We start from the raw sequence: 21,093 nt of genomic DNA, 5'->3' as shown, positions 1-21,093 counted from the left end.
TCAAAGTAGACTAATGGCTCTTTTTCCCTGCAAAAGTTGATAGCAATGTGAAACTTATGTATATTTGCAGTAGGATTTTGTGTGTGTGTGTTAACAGTGTCAAAGAAAAGGCAGATGGTAAAGGACATGAGAAAAGGTTTTTTTAAAGGAAGTGAAAAAGATTTGGCAAAATCTATTTGGATGTAACAGTAGGAGTGAATTTCAATATGTCAACAATACGAGACAGTGTATGTATAGATGAAACCTAATACGCATATTTTTTTTCTTTTTTGGTGTGTGCTCAAAATAGACCTTGTTGGAATGACCAATAATAGAATCGTTTCCACAACCCCTGTGTTTCATTTCATGTGTCTTTGCCTCAATTTGAATTGTGTTGTGAGCCGGATGACCAGATATCCTCCTGCACCCCATATGAATCATCCCCAGAATTCTCTCTGGAACTTTATTTCACAAATTTTTAACATTCTATTTATTTTTAATTTTTAGAAATCTATTACATGTATCAACAACATAATACATGTAGATGAAAAATAATTTTCAGATATTGAAAATTCAAAGTCATTCTCGACTTCCGTGTTCTCAGTACCTCTATTATTGTTACATCAATGCATGCATTCATGATGATGCACATCAATTTGGGACGTAGAACAGTTTTTTGTGCACAATTGCATGCACTGCTCCATGATGGAATGTCTCATGTTACTTTCAAAATCTGGTCAGTCTGGTTCTCAAAGAGAGAAAGAGTAGGGGGGGGGGTAGAAAGAAGGAGCAAGAGACAGATATTAGAGAATGAGAGGGAGGGGGCTGATTTATCATGCCAATAGAGATCATAAAGGTATAGAAATGGGAAAATATACAGAAAGAGATGAAGATGGTAAGGTGGAGATAATAAGCTGAAGAGTATGAAATGAGTAGAAATATACAAAATGGCAAAGAGATCCGAAGGAGGGCAGACTATATACGGGTTGGGGAATTTACAAGCATTGTAGATGTGTGAAGAGAGAAGACAAATATATTTTTGAAATAGATCTCATTCTTAATTTTGAAAGGTAATGGATTAATGGATTTCCAAACATGAAATGAAAGAAAACAACCAAATAAGGAAATAGTTGGAGTTGGTCGTTCTCAAGCATATGAGGGGATGGATCAATAAATTAGTGCTCTGACAAAGAGAAAATATCTTAAAGGGAAGAAGATGGAGAAAAGGAATGATGAAAGTGTGGACAATATGAAAGAGATCAGGGTAAATGCGTTTCTAAAAACGACCGGAGTCACAAAAGGGAGCAATTATGTCTAGTGAAATGCCGAGGGATCATTTAGAAACGGTTGTATTGTAATATATGAAATGAGAAAAGGGGGGAAAAGTCGTACAAAGGTCAAGGGAGCAATTATAATACACAAGAGAAGTTGGAGGTTGCAAAACAGTGGAGACGTCGACAGAGAAGGGGGATGCGTCTCAGAAATTAATTGTTCGGTATAAATCACATCATGGAAAAGTAGCATTGTAAGACTTTAAACGAGAGTGTTGAGGAAGGGGGAATTTAAATGAGAATGTAGATTTGGGGAGAAACCTGTTTCAGATAGAGGAGATCCTAGAATAAAAGGGAAATAATCCCTATGGAAGCAGAAAGATTTGCAGGATCGAGAGATCCGGGCGAGAGATAATTTAATAAATAAGAGAAATAAAAATAATCACAGAAAACTAGATCTCTATACGGTACAGTAGGGTACATTATTTTGTTTGTGCTTTGTTCTGGGAAATGCAGGCAAAGTTTCTTCTTTGAAAAATTGATATTTTATAAATAATTGATTATGAAGGATAGCCGTTTTCGATCGCTGGTGGATATAAAGACTGGTATCCGTTCTCAGGCATAACAAAACTGTCCTAACACCGCACACAACACGATGATTAAATTGTAAAACAAGTGCAGCTCCAAATATTTTCTTGATCTCGTCGAGAAGAAATAGCGTCGTGTTGTCAGGGATACGTTTTCATAATTTCTTTCCAGAATGCCAGTTTCTTTAAGAGCGAAATGTCTCGTAGTCGGTAAGTAAATACCGGTTGCTGATTATATCAGATCAATGAAATAATTTGAGTTGTGTTGTTTCTTTAAAGAGATGCTAATCGGCGCGTTTGTCCAAGCAAAATGCATAATTGCAGTCCCGAATATTTACTTCTGTGTCAGTGTGTGCTGGTGATCATGTGAATGTTGTTGCGAATTGCGCCGATTGAACTCGAACGTTTACGCGTTAGCTCTAGACTACTAGAGTCTAGCTCTATCTTTATACCAGGATTTATTACAATGGAAGATAATGAAAAGGGGAGGCAGTGAAAGATACATGTAAGGTTTTTTGGGGGGGCAGGGGTTACCCTTTGGTCCGCTGGCCGTTCTTAAGTCAGAGTCAGAGACATTTGGGGAAAGATTCATTCAAAAAGTGATTTGGGGAAGGAATAAAAATGTAAATTGAAAAAAAATAGGCCACCATCATGACGATACTTCTCACCCTATTGACATGAAAGTTGGTCGATTGCTTCGCTTTGAAATGACAAGCAACAACTGTGCAGCCCACGAATGAGAGTAGATCTAGTATAAGACTATATTTTATCACCATTTTGATTTTTTTTTTCAGCCCAGCCATGAAAAACTATTTTTTTAGATCAGTTGATAATTCAACTTTTATACAACGAAGAGTAATTTTGGATGGTCTATATTAGTGAATTGGTTTATCAACAGCCCCTATGCACACTTCCATTTTGAAATCTTGATTAGCCCTTCCCATTCTACCCTTTGCATCAATTTCTACAAATTGAAGAAAGTAGAAATTTATTTATTCTTTCTTGTATTATTAATGTTTTGCCTTTGCAGGAGACTCGGCTGTTGGAAAGAGTGCATTGACCCAGGTATTTCACAGTGATGGAGCCCATTTTCCAAAAGGTTATTCAATGGTTAGTACATTAATTTTAAAATTTTCAGAATTATTCATTAATTTTGATGTTGTAAAAGACAAATGGCAAATATATAGAGCTGTTGATGGCATATGTTCTAGCGACAACTGCTACAAGAACTATTTATTTTACAGTGAATATCTTGTGATGCCTTTTCTAATAAGAATTATGTCTCATGCTCCTTACCTTGCCCATACGAATCCTCTATTTGTTGAATTGAATGTATTAAAATTTTATGATATTCATGCATTTCAAATTCTTATATTTATGTATTTATGTAACAATAACCTCTTGCCAGATTATATCAAAACATTCTTTAAGTTCAATAGTGATTTCCATGGATACAACACAAGAAATGCAAAGAATTTCCATCTACCTAAGCCAAGACTCTCATCTTTTAAAAACTCAATTTTATTTCAAGGACCACAACTCTGGAATTCTGTTTCTGTAGACATCAAGCAATCAGTTTCATTAAATGTTTTTAAGTCAAAATCAAGGTAATTTACTTTAAATAGTAATTCATAGAGTTTGTATAAATTTCATTCAGGTATTATAGGCACCCCCCCCCCTTTGTTGTAGTTTAGTGATTTTTTTCTATCTTTGTTATTGAAGTCTTTGTATAATTATTATGTTATAGGGTCAGCTAATCACAAGGCTTGTTCCTTTCTTGCTGTCCCTCTCTTGCTGTCCCTCTCATATTCAATCCAAAGTTTCTATTTGTTGTTGTTTTTTCTATTTTGTGAATATGATACTTTGTATATGTATGTTTTTGTATGGATTTTTATGAGCAAATAAATTGAAATTGAAATTGAACTAAAAGTTTAAATACATAAACGAATCATTCAATTTTAGCCCTCTTAAAGCAACTAGTCAATAGACAATATCACACTTCTCTAAGTTTGTTTGCCTATTAATGCTATTGCTTGTTTTTCATCATGATTTTAGACTGTCGGAGTTGAACTGTGTGTCAAGAATATCAGCATTCCAGACACGAGTGACACAGTGGTATGTATCAAAAGAGAATTGGGGCAATTTCATAAAAATGTTCTGAAAGTTATCTAAATGTTCTTAAAAAATGTAATTACATCAACCAACATCGAAATACGATCACATGAATTAACCTTTTCCTGAAATGTAAAGTATGTTATTTGCAAAAAATGTTGGTGATTTGGGAGGCATTTTTTAAAACTTTGATGAAGCATCAAGTGAACAACTTTATTTGGCAATAAGTTTTCAGTTATTCTTAAAGTCATTACTTATGAACAGTTTTGTGAAACTGGCTCCTTATAACCTTAACATTGTTACATACATTATAATTTGATGTTATGATAATCAACATCCTAATAATTAGTGCAAGAAATTTGCCAATTATAAAACGTGATAAAGATTTAGATAAGCCCAGGTCATGACTCATTAATGTTAATGCAGGGCATTAATATGAATGTCCAGTATGTTAATGACAAGTAAATGAGATATAACATATTTTTGAAAGGAAATGCAAGATACATTTCGACCACGCGAATACAATAAACATCCAAACAGCTGTGATTTTGTTGCAAATTGTCCTTATGGGGGGGGGGGGGTGGTGGTGTTATAAAATGTGCTTCTTAAATATGGAACAATATAGAGATTCAAATTGTTAATTGAATATTCATGTAATGATTGAAGAGAGACAAGATGGCCAGTGTTGATTCATGTTCTCATAATATTGTCTGGAAATAACAATTTTGGGTAAAAACAAATTTAGAAGGTCACAAAAGAGGAAATAGTTTACTTAATCATTCAGCGTAATATAAACAAATCTATTAACTTGAATCTTTCATTGAAGAAGTTTGTTTAGGGATAGATGTGCATGGGAAGAATAAAATCACCCCTTTGAGGAAAAAAATGATGAAATATGTGAAGAAAATAATCAGAAGATCGAACTCGATGAGCAACAATTAGTGTGTCAGTTATCAGAAAATTTGGCTGTTCACATGGGAATAACTAATTTAGCAAAGCTATATTTGAAATAAAATCAATTTGCTTGTTTTCTTGCTCATTGAGAAATATGACATTAATCTTGTCTTTCCAATTTACCTCCTTGGTACTGCCATTAAATACTGATGTCAGTTTTGATATTGTTTTCATTTTCATGAAGGAATTGTACATCTATGATACGGCAGGCAAAGAGATGTTCTTTGATTATGCTCAGCAAGCAGTAAGTATAATTTATGTAGATTACAAAGTTTATGTACTCTGTAACACAAAATTCTATACTGCCCCATTCTTTTAGCTTGTTTGCTCTCAACTCTTGGATCGTGCAGATGTAGTTATATTTCTTGATAGAGAAATTCAGGAGCAAATCTACCCTTGATTATGGCCAAATGCATATTGGCTATTGGATAGGTCTATACTGTACCCTTATGTGAATCTTAAAAAGAAGAAGCAAATTGCTTTCAGATCTCTAGAAATTCAAAAACATTAGTCGCACTTTAGAAGACGTTATGTTGTGTCTTGCTCTTTCTTTCTTACTTTTAACATTTTCAATCCCTAATGTCATGAACCTTCATGGATTTTTTTGATACTCCAATTTATTCTTGTGGCATTGTGATGTATAAGTATTGCTTACTTATGAACGCTGTTGATTCAAGTGAAGTGTGATATTCATTTTAACCCTGCCTGTCTGTTAGACTTTGAAAAGGAATGATAGTTATTGTTTTCTTTTAAAAAAATAATATTTTACCAAGTCACACATTCAGCATGCTTCTCAGATACAATATAAATGTATTTAGTCTAATCTTCAGGATCATATAATTTGCCTTTATATCCCCTTCCCCTCTTACTGTATGTTCCTGTCCTCTCTCCTTTTCCATCCTGTACATTCCTCATCCCTCCATCTCTTTCTTCATCTCCATTCCTTTGCCTTTTTTCTACATCTCCCATTTTCTTATCTTTCTTTATCTCTAACCCCTGCCCTCTCTCTCTACCCCATACCCCCTATGGCCTTTCTTGACCCCCTATCCCCCCTCTTCCCCCATCTCTACCTCCTACCCCCTTTGGCCTTCTTGACCCCCTATCCCCCCTCTCTGTCTTTTGGCTCTCCCCTCTCTCCCGTTTGTCTCTCTCTCCTTTCCCCCTTTCTCATCTCTCTCTCCAATCATCCCTCTCCTCCCTCTCCTCTCTTCTTCTGAAGTGGGAGCATCCATCAGTGATGATGGTGGTGATGGATGTGACAAATGAAACCAGCTTCACTGCATGTAACCGCTGGGTGGAACGAGTCAAAGCTAAAGCTGGACAGCACATCCCAGGTGAGATATGATTCCATCATTGCAAATTCGTTGTTTGCTGAGTTTCCACTGAATACAAATACAGGCACCAAATACCAAATGTACTTGACATCAGAGGATATCATTCTTTAATCTGTTATATTTTGTTAGTGCCTTAAAATCATCTATCCAAGTATCCGAACTACATTAAATTGCTAATATATACATAGTGAACTGTATAGTTGGGGCAACGTGCAATGCTCAGGGGCAATGAAGTAGTTGCGTATCCATTGTAGGATGTAGGATCAAACAGCTGGTGGATGATTTGATTGGCTATGAAACTATTAGGCTGTTTGGTTCTTGATGCTAAGTGAAGAGTGAATAACTTTAAAGTATGTCGGTCATCAATATTCCTTACTAAACATGCCATCTGTTAATGTGAGACTCTGAGATTGGAAACAAACTCGCCTACCAAGATATATGATTACTCATTTATCTACAATGTGCTCTTTCACTTGGCCAGGTGTATTTGTAGCCAACAAGATTGACCTTGAAGGGCGGAGAGTCGTAGAGAGGAACAAGGCTGAAGAATTTGCCAAAGGCAAAGGACTGGAATACTTTGAATGTTCTGCTGTAAGTTTTAATGTGTGATCTGTGTAAATATAAAACTATAGTTTAAACCTTCATATTAGTGGAGCGGTTATGTGACAAAAAATGGCCAAGATGCTCGGATCTGGCAGAAAGTGTGAAATTTGGCATACAGGGATATTTTGGGGCGCTGATTTCAAAAATTGCCGGCCCCAAGCGATTTGACCATCGGGTCGGCCGCCATTTTGAAATCCAAAATGGCCGCCATGAAAAATCATTAAATGTCATTTTCTTGAGTTTTACATGGCATGTGACACTGAAATTTGGCATATATGGGTATTTTGGGGCACTGATTTCAAATATTGCCGGCCCCTAGCAATTTGACCATTTGGCCGGCGGCAAAATGGCCGCCATCTTGAAATCCAAGATGGCCGCCATGATATAATATTGCAATCATTTTCTCGAGTTTTATATGAACTGCGGTACTGAAATTTGGCACATAGGCTTAATTTGGGGTGCTGATTAAAAGAATTGCCGGCCCCAAGCGATTTGACCATTGGGTCGGCCGCCATTTTGAAATCCAAGATGGCCGCCATGAAAAATCATTAAATGTCATTTTCTTGAGTTTTACATGGCATGTGACACTGAAATTTGGCATATATGGGTATTTTGAGGCACTGATTTCAAATATTGCCAGCCCCCAGCAATTTGACCATTTGTCCAGCGGCAAAATGGCCGCCATCTTGAAATCCAAGATGGCCGCCATGATATATTATTGCAATCATTTTCTCTAGTTTTATATGAACTGCGGTATTGAAATTTGGCATATAGGCTTAATTCGGGGTGCTGATTTCAAATATTGCCGGTCCCAAGTGATTTGACCATCGGGTCGGCCGCCATTTTGAAATCCAAAATGGCCGCCAAGAGAAATCATTAATGTAATTTTCTTGTTTACGTGACATGTGACACTAAAATTTGGCACAGTTACAGGATTTTGAGGCACTGATTTCAAATATTGCCAGCCCCAGCAATTCGACCATTTGGTCAGAGGCAAAATGGCCGCCATCTTGAAATCCAAGATGGCCGCCATGATGTATTATTGCAATCATTTTTATGTGAACTGCGGTATTGAAATTTGGCATATAGGCTTAATTCGGGGTGCTGATTTTAAATATTGCCGGCCCCAAGTGATTTGACCATCGGGTCGGCCGCCATTTTGAAATCCAAGATGGCCGCCATGCATATCGAAAAATAAGACCTCAAATTTCTTCTCCCTTTCACTGCAAACGTTCGAGTGCACTTAAGCGTATCACCAATACATAAAGACACGTCGATAGGGGTGCATGGTAGATATACATGTCAGGTGAACAATGGGTGCGAAGGGTTACCGTTGTTGTATGAGCTTGATTTCACCCTCCATGGAATACACTATTCCACCACACAGATTTGTCATGGTACTATCGCCAATCCTTGCTACGAGTCTGAAACTGCGTAGATTTCCCGTTTTACAGGCAAAACGATGGGAGCTATATCGCATATGATAGATTTCAACAACTGAACTTCTCTTGCAAATTATATATCGTGGAATTCATAATTTTTCGACAAGAAAATGTAAAATTTTGAGCTAAACAATGTATATCGTCATGGGTTCGATGGCTAAAAATGAAACACAAAATTTGTGCCTGGAACGTGCGGTACGGGCACATTGCTGAAGCCCCATTGAATACTGTATAAAAACGGGCATACGCACATGCATATATTATTGTGGTCTTGGGTGAAATTATGTTATGTGTCTTTTGATTAGATGGTAAATAACCAAGTGTTTTCAAGCAATCAAAATATATGTATCATCAGTCGAAAGAGAAGAAAATAGGCTTTCTTTTTGCGTCCGAGTTGCTTTCTACACGTGTTTTAAGTTTGATGGAATCGCCCACAACTGGGATTTCCCTGTGATCTCCATAGACTTCTCTCAAATTCATTAATGTTCATCCAATTTATGGCAGCCATCTTGAAATCCAAGATGGCTGCCATAAAAAAATTCATTAAAAAAATAAGTATCATAATTATAACGTAGTTATTATTTTGAAATTTTGCATTTTTGGATAACCATCGTGTGTTCGACAATCTGACAATGGGAGCATGTTCGCCTCTCGATCGGGAGATCGGGAGTTCAAGCTCCGACAGCATCAGACCAAAAGATTTTAAAAGAGGGGAGTTCCTTCTAACCTGTTTGGCGGTCAACGAATTAAAGGGAAGTTCAACCTGACAAAAAGTTTATTGAAACAATAACAATAAATAATGAAAAAATATTGAAGGTTTGAGGAAATTCCATCAAATATTTAAAAAACTATTGGAATTTCATTTGGTCTATTTGTGACGTCAGATGCAAGCAGTTCCCCCATGTTTCTTATAGTACAAAATAAATGAAATGTAGCCTCCTAAAAAAATCAAAATGTTTTTATTGAAGCTTCGGTATATCAACAAACAAATGATTTCACACCCGCTCCAGAAAGATTAAAAAATACCCATGATGAACCATTTATGCATTTTATATCACACAACATAATGGGGCAGCTGCTCGTACAGTAGCCTATATGACGTCACAAATCAAAAACTTAAATTCTAATATCTTTGATGGATCCACCTATATCATTTTTATATCATATTTTCTTTTGTTTTTACAACAAACTTTTCTCCGGGGTGAACTCCCCTGTTTAAGGGATAGAGCAACGTCTGACTGTGTGGCGCTGCTAAATTGCTGCCGGGCTCACGATCTACAGGGTATGGGCAAAATAAATTTTCGGAGCATTTCTGTTACTGAATTCTATTTTGAACAATAAAATGTGTATTATTATCATCCATCATTGATATTAATTTCATCATCATCATCATACCACTATAACCATCAGTACTTCAAGTCTGGAGCAGTTTTCTTCATGTTGATTTGTAATAAAATATTGCAATTATTGGAGCAATATTTTCAAACCAGCAGGCCAAAAACTTGCCTGTATGTCTAAAATGCAGTGCCTCAAATTATTTAAAACCAAGAAAAGGATTTTGATGAATTTTCATGACAGTAGATCCTCTCTAGATTTCAAGATGTGGCCATTTTGCAGCATATCTATTGGACAGATTACTAGGGGCATTTTCAATATCCCTAGATGCCAAACTTTAAAATAATACGTTATGTGATACTAGATAAAGTGATTTTTTTCAATGATCTTTTTTCATGGCAGCCATCTTGGATTTCAAGATGGCTGACATTTTGCTTCTGACTCGGGATCAGATCACTGAGGGCCAGCAATATTTTAAATAAGTACCCCACACTCCGTCGATATGTCGAAGTGCAATACTGCAGATCATATGAAGAAATAATTTACAGCCTCTCAACAGAAAATGATTGTTCCGGATGGTTATTATTCAACCAAAGCCACTTCAAATGTGTAACTGCAGAAGAAGCTAGCTGGTTTGTGTATGTATGGTGCTTCATACTTAAGTAACATCTATATCAGCAATTAAGGGTGCCAAAGTATTGTAATCCTTGCAACGGACAAAGATGTGCTTGTGTTCGATTTGTTTTCAGTGCCTATACAATGGGTTTTACTCACCATTATAATGTTGTACATCATTCAAACTTGGTAACCATATTGGAATTCAAAATAGCATCTATTTATTATCTTCTTTTCATTGATCAACGATGCAAAGATCAAGTTTTTATCCAAAGCTAAAGTGTTACAGGCCATACGTAAGACTTGAGTAAATTATCTTTCATGGTGGCCATCTTGGATTTTAAGATGGCGGCCGTTTTGTCGCTGACCTGGAGATCAAATTGCTGGGGGCCGGCAATATTTGACATCAGTGCTTCAAAATACCCCTATATGCCAAATTTCAGTGTCACATATCATGTAAAACTCAAGAAAATGACATTTAATGAGTTTTCATGGCGGCCATCTTGGATTTCAAAATGGCGGCCATTTTGCCGCCGACCAAATTGTCAAATTGCTGGGGGCCGGCAATATTTGAAATCAGTGCCTAAAAATACCCCTATATGCCAAATTTCAGTGTCACACGTCATGTAAAACTCAAGAAAATGACATTAATGATTTCTCATGGTGGCCATCTTGGATTTCAAAATGGCGGCCGACCCTATGGTCAAATCACTTGGGGCCAGCAATATTTGAAATCAGCACCCCAAATTAAGCCTATATGCCAAATTTCAATACCGCAGTTCATATAAAACTCAAGAAAATGATTGCAATAATATATCATGGCGGCCATCTTGGATTTCAAGATGGCGGCCATTTTGCCGCCGGCCAAATGGTCAAATTGCTGGGGGCCAGCAATATTTGAAATCAGTGCCTCAAAATACACCTATATGCCAAATTTCAGTGTCACATGACATGAAAAACTCAAGAAAATGACATTTAATGATTTTTCATGGCGGCCATTTTGGATTTCAAAATGGCGGACGACCCGATGGTCAAATCGCTTGGGGCCGGCAATTTTTGAAATCAGCGCCCAAAAATACCCCTGTATGCCAGATTTCACACTTTCTGCCAGATTCGAGCATCTTTTTCACATATCTACTGGACTATATAGTCAACCTGATGTCTTGCGTTTGTAAAGGTAACCATAATTTAGGACTGACTGAAATATGAAGTTCCAAAATGTGAGTTTAAAGTTTTCCTAACAAATATACACCTTGTAGGTTGGCTAAAAAGACTTGTTACCATGCTCGGTACATTGCAATTTGATAACTATACTTGTCCTACTTGTTAATTCTTCTGATTTTCTTTGAGGGGGTAATCGTCTGTTAAGGGTGAGTGATTTGTGTTAAAATGAGATACGGATAACCCAAGTCATGTCATTTTTTACCATCTCAAAGAGTTTGACCTATTCATACTAAAAATCCTCATTAACTTCTCTTATCTCTCCATACAGAAGGAACAAGAAAACACTGATGCACCATTCTATTACTTGGCCAATGCTTTCTACAAGCTCTATCAAGAGAGAGTAGAAGTCATGAAGACTATAGCAACGTGATAGATCAATCATCTTTAAGACATTATGAATTCTTGTGGATATATATATTACTTGTAAATATTGTAAACAAACTTTGTGTAGAGAAGCACTATTTTTTCTTTAGTGATATTGTAACTCAAAATTTTGTCTGTTTATGTATTCATTAAGGTTTTTAAGTAATTGTGAAGGCTGTCAATTAAGATACTATTCTTTTAAAAATGTTTCTTAGATTCAGTCTGATCTGATTTCAAAATCTGTACACAAGACTTGGGTACTGAACATTTTATGTGTGATAAATTGTATCTAAAGGTCAATGACATATATTTAGCTATATTCTCCTATATCTTGTCTTTGAGTTTCTGTTATTGCATATTGCTACTCTTCTCGTAAAAAGTCTGTGCAGCTAACACAAGCTTGAACCCCTTTATAGATAACACATTCAGAGTTATAGATGCCACTGATATAAAATACTTTCATAGAATGTGGCATTTGTAGTGATATACAGTCTAGGAAACATGTTATCTTATGCAAAGTGGCTGTGAAATACAATTGACACTGTTTTATGAAAGTTGTCAACATCAGCTTCATGAAATAATGCCCTGACGGGATTCTATAAAATACTTAAATCTGACCTCAACGTCTTTGTACTGTATTGGGACCCATCATTTTCTTGTCCAACCTCCCCCCCACCCTTTTTTTAATGATATGTGAAATACAATTTCTCTTCTTTCTAATTTGTATGAAAAGATGCTATACTCTCTAGTTATCATAGCTTAAGCAGCTGTATGAGGAAAAATTAAGAAAAATTAGGTCAAAGGATAATTATTTTATTGAAAAGATTGTAAAAATTGTGTCAATTCCATAAATGATGGCAGAATGTACCCTCTAAATAAAAAAAACATGAAAAAGTCTTGCTTTATTAATATTTCATTACAAGTTGAACAGACATATTTTGTGAATGAAAGTATACAATTAATGTAAATTATTTACAAATGCGTAATTTCTACTAGTAACTTAATTACTAAGGACTATGCAGAAATTGGTTCGATGGTCCACTGTTCTATTGAACAAAGTGTCATTTTGAGGAAACCCTTGTCATTTTTAAAGATAAAGGAGCATTTCATCAACATTTGTCATCTAACAAGTTGTCATATTTAATATCTTTCCTTGATTTTGATTGGCTGTGAAGCACAGTTTCTATGGTAACTCAGATAAAACAGAACTTGTCTGATAAAACGTCCGACAAGTTTGTTCATGCAATGCTCCCTTGTTTTGGTCATAATATCGAATCATGAAAGAATATGCCTCAACTTTTTTTTAGTGGAATATGTTGATTAAAGTGCACCAAATAATTAGTATGTGTATAATGCTGTAGCATTTGGGACTCAACAAGATGAGAAATTGAATTGAGTATCCTGAAAGTCACATGCACTGCAAGCAGAAATACATTAATGGACTGCACACAAAAGCGTTAGGCCCAAACATTTCCCCGAGTTTATTCAGGGTCATAGCTCAATATGATGACATTTGAGAAGCGGTTCTTTGCAGTGGGCTTAGAACCTAATGCCCGGTTGACACTTGCACGCATTGTGGTGCCCGCATTGATGCGTGCCAGTGCGGGACACTTTATGGCACGACTTTGCTATATCAGTTCACGCAATGTCCCGACGTGCTTTCAGCAAATATTCTCGACACCACCCTATTCTGTGACGTATCTAGCGCAAATTTAAATATTCACATTTCTGGTGTTGACACCCTCTACGTTTGTTGATTAGTACAACTCACACTGATCACGTGGTCTGCACTCACAATTTTGCGCATATCATTCGTGAACTATGCGTGAAGTATGCTTGGCCTATGCGCAAAGTATGCGCGACCCTGTTGTGAACTGCGTGCCACTACCCTGGGGGGTGTGCCTACTATTCTTGGCGCCACAAAATTTATATTTCGATGCCACGCAGTGGTACGACTAGGTTGCGCATAGATCACGAACAGTTCACAAATTTGTAATGCGTGCCAAAATTTTCAACATGTTGAAAATTTTGGCACGCACCTATCCGCAAGCTGGCACGCATAGTTCGCACATTGGCCCAATGCGTGCAAGTGTCAACTGAGCTTAAAAGTTCATAATGAATGATGTATAAACAGTGATGTGCCTGTCAGGATGATTGTGGGCCAGGACATTTTCACACATAATTAGTCCTTCACTCTGCTACAGGATTGTGACATCACCAACATCAATGTTGTCCAGCCTACATGTGAAAATTGTATGGCATGTATATTTATGTATATACTGTATATCTTTATGAATATTAGTGGATGCTGTCATTGTATAATAAAAAAAAGATTAATTTGTCATACTCCAGACAATTGAAGAGAAAAAGAATGAGATGAAACCATTCATTTCCTTTTAACTTTATCATACTATTTATTTACAATTATTTGTACAAGATTATTTCAATAAAAACCTGCTGCAGGTTTAGTTTCATCATAACTTCATTCATAATGATACTAAAAGAGATTATCAGTATGTTTATTATGCTCTGCACATGATATATTGTATGTCACTCATAATAGTTAATAAGGAATTACATGTAATGTAATGTAATGAATCTAAAAAAAAACAATGACATAAGAGATAGATTTTCTATACAAGAAAATCCATTGTTTTTCATTATATTCTTCAACCCTTTGATTTCAGTGAAGTAGTCACGTTTGGGAACTACACTGTACTGTGGTAACATTGCTCAATATCAATTGAAAATGATAGCAAGGAAAGAATCTGTCTTGAAATGGTAACTTTTTTTCTGCTTATCTGTTTGGCTACCGGAACTTATGCCCATCTCACATTGCAGGAAAATATTGGCTAGAGATAATGACTCTTGAATTAAATGAGGAGTCTCAAATGTATAAAATAAGAGTAAAACAATACATTCAATAAAATTCAGACTATAACTTAGATAGACTAGCATGATTCTTTCCATATTACAATACTTGACTTTACTTCATCATGACAACTCAAACTGATGCACAAAATGTCATCCTGGGACAGCTTAAGAGCTGCTGAAAGGAACAAGGTTTGAAGAGTCTATACAAATCTATCCCTTACAAGCACTACAAGTACAACTTTTATCCAGCTCTGAATTAAATAAACAATTACTACACCAATCTTATATTAGAATATAACTAATGCCATGTATTTAACTTTGTATTTGGTCAAAAAGAGGAAGGTGAAATTACAGAGATTTCTTGTCTTGTCTTTCAGTTAATGCCCACAATCATTTTATTGATTATTATGGCATATGAACGTCAAGCTTGACTTGACCTAAATTTTGCCGGGACAGGCAGGTGCAATACACCGGGTGAACACCCTACTCTTTGACGAATAGTGTATTGGTTTTAACGTGCATAGGTTGTGACTCTCCTATACACGGAACTAACATTTGCGTCCTTTCCGATGGACGGAGTGTTTTCCAACTGCATTCACACCTGCACTGAATACAGTGGTGAGGCACGCTAACACACAACGCTATAGCATCAGATTTTTTTGTTAGACGCGTTTCGGCATGAGCGAGACTCAAAGCCCTCGCGTTGAGATCTACGATCTTATCCTCCACAATCAGCATTTTATCAATAACTTGAACCTTTTCATTGCAAAAGACAAAAAGCTCTCTCAAAAGATTGCTTGAATACTGTAAATCTTTCTCAAAATATCTATAGGACAAGATAAATTGCACATTTGATATACATAAGCATACTTTAAAATAAAATAAAACCCAGTGATACTACTACAACTCACAAATATTGCAATCCAGCGAGACTTTTCAGACATAAAATTTAACATATTTTTTTCTCTCTTGGCTGTAGAAAACCAAGGCTTGATCAAATTCTCTAAAAGTAAGCACAAAACAAGTAATGTGTTTGTCAATAACTTTTGGACAAATCTCTTGAGGACCTTAGAAATCCGTTCGAGTTAGGTGAAATTAGACTTGGAAGAGGTTAATAATAACAATATGGTCCACTTATATACAAACTATATGCATATCCGGGGATGGGGGCACTTCCATTGACTAGTGGATACCATGCGTGACCATGGGGGTTTCGAAAAGCACCCTAAACAAGTTTTTTCCATGTTCTGAAAATGCATCCCTTAACAAGTATCAGCGTGTGAAACCCTTCTACTGCGCTTGATACTTGGTATCATGTTACTATTACCCATTTAATAAAATATAGTTTTACAATCCAGTCTGAAAAATTCCTTCCTGTTCAGTGATTATTCTACTATAAGAAAAGTTTCACTTATGTTATCAGACTGCAAAATGTAAAATTAACCTCTTCAAAGTTGATCAGATTTCTGAGGTTCCATAAGATTTGACTCTGACAGACTTACTTGCTGATTATTGTGTGTTCATTATAACCTGTGCACTTTGTCACCACATCAGGGCCTCATAACAGGCACATTAATTGCTGGGAATGGCCTATCAAGATCATCGTTGCATGCAAATTTTGCTCAGTACACTGACTAGTAACCAATCAGAATCGTTCTTTCAAATTAGAGATTTACTAACCTTAGTCAAATCTGCTTATATCCTGAACTCTGGTCTAAAGTTGTAGTTTAATTATGGATAGCCAATTGTGACAGGTATCTCTAACACTACAAGTTCAATTGGTCAGCTCATTTAACATTACTGAAACGGTTCTCTTCATCATAAAAACATGTGGGAAGAACCATTTAAAGATAGGAAACATATCATGTAAATGCCATCTTGAAATGTCTGGATTCCCATAATTTCAGGACAGAGTAAGACCAAGGCCTACTTAACTGGACTAGAGTACCCGCCATCATGTATAATCTTGACTTTATTGTGTATAGTAAATGTAGTGCAGTAATAATCTGCACAATCCAAGATAAAGACAGATGAATAATTTTTTCTTCATTTTTATTTTAACACAAAGCAATTTCGCTTGTTTTGTAGATGAAAAACATCAATACAGTTCCACCAAACAACGAAGAGTTGTCCATATACAGTCTATATGATCTTCAAATAGTTCAGAGACCTTTGATTCTCATAGCATCATTTTCCACACTCCTTGGGCATTCATCATTTAACCTCTATATACAAAGAGTCCTCAGCAAAGGGAGAATGTGGCACAGAGGATATATGTCAGCAGTCATCACATCACTACGTCTAAGCATTTTGCTATGGCAACAATGTCTGAGTGATAGCCTATGATGTAATGTCAGAACAGAAGGCTCGGGATACTGTCCTTTGATGACTCTTGAACTCTCGCCGATCCCATCTCCTCTATGTTGCTATGATAACAATGCAGTAGGGTGGTGGGTAATCTATGGGGTGATGTTGTCACAGAAAGCTAGGGATGTAATAGCCTTTTGATGACCATTAAACTCTCGTTTGACCTCTCCTTCTGCTATGCTCCATAACCTAGCTGTCCTATCAGATGATGCTGAAAAAAGGGAAAGGAAAATCAAATAATAATACTATGCAACATTTATAGCGCCTAATGCAATGTTTCTCAGCACTACATATTATTACCCTGGCTTTAGCATGGCTACCCTGGTCATCTCAAGCATTCAAGGAATTTCTTCCTACCCACTTACTACACCTGGGTGGAGAGTGGCAAATGAAAATAAATGCCTTGACAGAGGATACAAGTGCCATGGTGAGATTCAAATGCAATCAAACCTCTAATTTTATCCAGCAACAGCTAAAATTCACTTTTCAAATGAAATACTGCTACAAAGTTTGTTAATTGTACTAAGGAAACTTGACACTACAAATGATTCCTACAAACAGTCCCACCTGCCATTAGGTGCTATAGTTATTAATAAGTGGCATTTTTATAGTGCTTCTATCTAGGATTTTACAATGGCTTTAGCTCCATCTGCTGCTTCAAGTGGTTTGGAGGAGGAATCAGTCCTGCCGCGTTCTTATTCACCTCACTTGGGTTGAGTGCAACATAATGTGGATAGATTTCTTTCAAAATGAATACATGGACATACATTCAAATTTAATCGCTGAAATTCAAACCCCGTTTGTAGGTCGAGAGTCACCTAACCATGATGCTTGGTGTTAAGGTTGTTTCACAACACCAGCATTCCAACGCCCAACCTGAATCCTCGACACTATTGGATAACATTGCCAAAAGAATTTTCTTTTCAAAAACTTTGGAAAGTAACTCTTACCTGTGACTACATATTGTGAATCAGATGAGAATGCACAGTCCCACACCCATTGCTGCATGTCAACACTTAACGTTTGCAGAAGAGAAAAGTCTGCTGTCCTCCAGATTTTAACCGTCTTGTCTCCTGATGTAGTTGCTAATAACCTGTGAGGAAAAGCATGTGACAAACATTGCATTAGTAACACCACTTTGTAAAGTTTGTATGTGCTCTTTGATTACAAACAGTTAACAGATTTAAAGATAAAAGAATGCAGTTGCAGCAAACAATGATTTCATGAGAAAGTCTATGAAATCAATCAAGGTTAATTTTCATCCAGTTATCATATACTTATTGTTGTGATATCATCGAATCTGAGCTGAGAACTGACAACACTTATGATCACTATCACACAAAAAGAAAAGCATATGCAGAATGGTGTATTAATATTGCTTGGAAAAATACCTAACATTTGATGGAATGCCTTATTTATTTTGCTCATTTCTCAACAATTACACAATCAATTCCAGAGCCGCTTGGAACACATTTTTATTTATACATACAAACAAACACTTGGGTGGTCACTTTATTGGATTCTGTTCGAACTAATTTTGAGATTATTACCACAACTGGCATTTACTACAAGGAAACTCTCTACAACCACCAATTCCTTTGAAAATGCAAGTCAAATCACAATGGAGAGCTGAGAGGCTTTTGTCGAAAGTTGGTGGACAGGGACAGCATCGAAATCTAATGGCTCTGGACAACGACATATTTGCAATTGTTCGTTCGGTCCAAATCTTCGGCTGATCTGCTGTCCCAGTCCACCAACTTTAAACAAAAGCCTCTCAGCTCTCCATTGGGATTTCAATTGCATTTCCAACGTAATTGATGCATTGTAGAGTTTCCCTATAAGAAATGCTACAACTACCTAATGTAAAATTTAGTACGGGAAGGTAAACAAAGTTGTCTTTAATTCTTTGACACCTCTGCCCGAAACAATGATCTATTCAATCATATTCTCTGGCTGAGATACTTATTCTTGTGTCATGCACTACAGGCAGGGCTGTTTGTAATAAACGCAGGACTAAAGCTTATAAACAAGTGGTGACCCTTTCTAAGTGTTCAACTCGATACCCATGTTTTTCTTGTTTTAATGTAACGGGAGGGAATTTCCTACCACCTTCATCTTATTTTGACAAATAATAAACTTAGCATACAGGTGCTTCTTCTTATCAAGAATTTTACAGGACAGAGTTCATATATGTATGTCAGCTGACAGGAATTAAAGTCTAAACGTTATAATCTAGATAAAACTCCTACAAACTCTCGATTCACAAAACAAGTTAAGTGATGTTAGGATTGAATTCCCGGCAGTTAAATAAAGAACTTACGTGCAGTCCGGACTGAACTTGCACTTGAGGGCATACTTCTTGTGAGCGGGGATCTTTGTCTTTGGATGGAGCTGTGAGAGGGCGTTGTCACCCTGGCCTTGGGTGATCCTCCAGACGTAACAATTGCCTTTGTTGTTGACTGCTGCCATATGAGTAGCCTCAGGGTCTATGGCTATCGACTGGATAGAGGAATTCTGCTCTGGAACCTGAGATGAAGATGTAATGTAACATTACAATTATGATAAATCAATTAGCTATGTACGAGATAAAATATGATTTATTATATGATTTTTTTTTGCTAGTTACAATTTTGTCAAGGATTTTTTTAAATATTTTTTAATTTTTTAAAGCAATAATAATGACAAATAAGGGCTAAAAGGACACAAATAACATATTAACCAAATTATAAATTGATACTCTTTTACTTTACCTTAAGATCCTTTCCTGGAGGCTAGATTTTGATGCAAAAACAATCAACTATTACATGTGAAGGCTATTTCTTCTTAAAAGGAATGCAATGTGATAGTATTTCTATTCTGATGACATGTACCGACTTACCAGCTGTTCGTTGTGGCAACTCCGTAAATCCCAAATGTGAACAGTTCCACTTTGATCACCAACAATTAACTCTCCCTGTTGATGGAAAGGTAATTTATCTATTTATTTGATTTCCGGCAAAAGAAATACAAGGAAATCAAAAAGACCCATTGATCGATGGCCAAGGATTGCCAAAAGGACACTAGTTCCTATTAAAGGTTCTCCCATTATCATCTTTTAATCTGTTATTTACAATGTGAAAAAAGAAAAGAAATAGAGTCGAGTGGAAAAATTCTATAAATTAAATCAACAAGGTGAGTGTGTCATGCATGATACATTTGAGAACAAATTCACTGTCACTGACTGTGTTAAGAGGAATATCAATTAACACACTTGAAGTCTTGAACAAGTAGATTGAAAACTGAAAAATACAGTGCTGCCAACTTAAATATTCATCTTTCAGGGGTATTTTTTTGGAAAGACTATTCCTTTCATTTGTTGGATATTCTACAATAAAAATATCTAATACAAGTTAAAGAGCATCATCATACACAGTCATTGACACCATTGTAAGGCTTTATGGCTATATGGCTGTAAGGCTATATTTCAGGCTTTATAGGAAGGTGGCCTATAGCTTGCTGCCACTAAAAATTGTGAAAATCACCTGAAATACCATTACATTACTTGAGCACAGCTAACTCGTAGTCCCATCACATACATTAGTCAACCTCTGGTTCAGGTAGTCATTGAGGGAAAGTAAAATAATGACTTTCGTATTTGAGACAATAGTTTTTTTTTTAAGTCATTTCCACTCTTGGTGATGGACAAAGCCTGTAACAGGAACTACAATGAAAATGTGGTAATATTCCTCTTGATAGAATAACTTAAAATGTGATGGTTCAATGAAACAATAGGGCCTGTTTTTCAAAATTAATAAGTTTAAATTCAAGTTCATAGCTATCCTCCAGAATGTTTTTCATATAGGATGTCAAAAACCTTCTAATGGTGATTTTGTGAAAATATGCACAAATTCCATAGAAGGTTTATGTGGAAAGTGAGCTTTTGTTACTTACTTGGTTTGGGTGTAGGCAAGCACAGTTCACAGGGGCATTGACTTGAAAGATCTTCTGACAATGCAAGTTATGTGCTCTGTCAATGAAAAAGTAAATGAACATA

General features: G+C 36.2%; 2 protein-coding genes across 4 annotated transcripts in view; one reads left to right on the top strand and one right to left on the bottom strand.

Annotated features, from left to right (window-relative positions):
- The first annotated feature begins 1,719 nt into the window (after positions 1 to 1,719).
- On the top strand, positions 1,720 to 14,764 carry LOC129269466 (intraflagellar transport protein 27 homolog). Of its 2 annotated transcripts, XR_010294916.1 has the most exons (8): positions 1,720 to 2,047; positions 2,868 to 2,947; positions 3,893 to 3,952; positions 5,088 to 5,147; positions 6,123 to 6,237; positions 6,719 to 6,828; positions 11,725 to 13,375; positions 13,929 to 14,764. XR_010294916.1 is itself a non-coding variant. In XM_054906966.2 (7 exons), the coding sequence occupies exons 1-7, from the start codon at positions 2,011 to 2,013 to the stop codon at positions 11,824 to 11,826; spliced, it is 564 nt and encodes a 187-aa protein (XP_054762941.1). In that variant the 5' UTR covers positions 1,817 to 2,010; the 3' UTR covers positions 11,827 to 14,764. The 2 variants fall into 2 exon arrangements, 1 of the variants encoding a protein (XP_054762941.1); XM_054906966.2 differs by having other exon boundaries at positions 1,817 to 2,047; positions 11,725 to 14,764.
- Positions 12,597 to 21,093, bottom strand: part of LOC129269465 (target of rapamycin complex subunit lst8-like) — a 13,261-nt gene continuing 4,764 nt past the window's right edge. Inside the window, exons 4-8 of one of the 2 annotated variants that reach the window (XM_054906965.2) lie at positions 20,991 to 21,066; positions 19,939 to 20,013; positions 19,381 to 19,586; positions 18,011 to 18,153; positions 12,597 to 17,271 (exon numbers count right to left, since the gene is read on the bottom strand). In XM_054906965.2, coding sequence (XP_054762940.2) covers positions 17,153 to 17,271; positions 18,011 to 18,153; positions 19,381 to 19,586; positions 19,939 to 20,013; positions 20,991 to 21,066 — 619 coding nt within the window. In that variant the 3' untranslated portion in view covers positions 12,597 to 17,152. The remainder of the gene's footprint in view (positions 17,272 to 18,010; positions 18,154 to 19,380; positions 19,587 to 19,938; positions 20,014 to 20,990; positions 21,067 to 21,093) is intronic. The other variant, XM_064105805.1, reaches the window with a different exon arrangement.

This window comes from Lytechinus pictus, chromosome 10, assembly GCF_037042905.1.
Source record: "Lytechinus pictus isolate F3 Inbred chromosome 10, Lp3.0, whole genome shotgun sequence".
In the NCBI taxonomy this organism is placed as follows: domain Eukaryota; kingdom Metazoa; phylum Echinodermata; class Echinoidea; order Temnopleuroida; family Toxopneustidae; genus Lytechinus; species Lytechinus pictus.
This window is presented reverse-complemented; position numbering and strand designations above follow the sequence as displayed.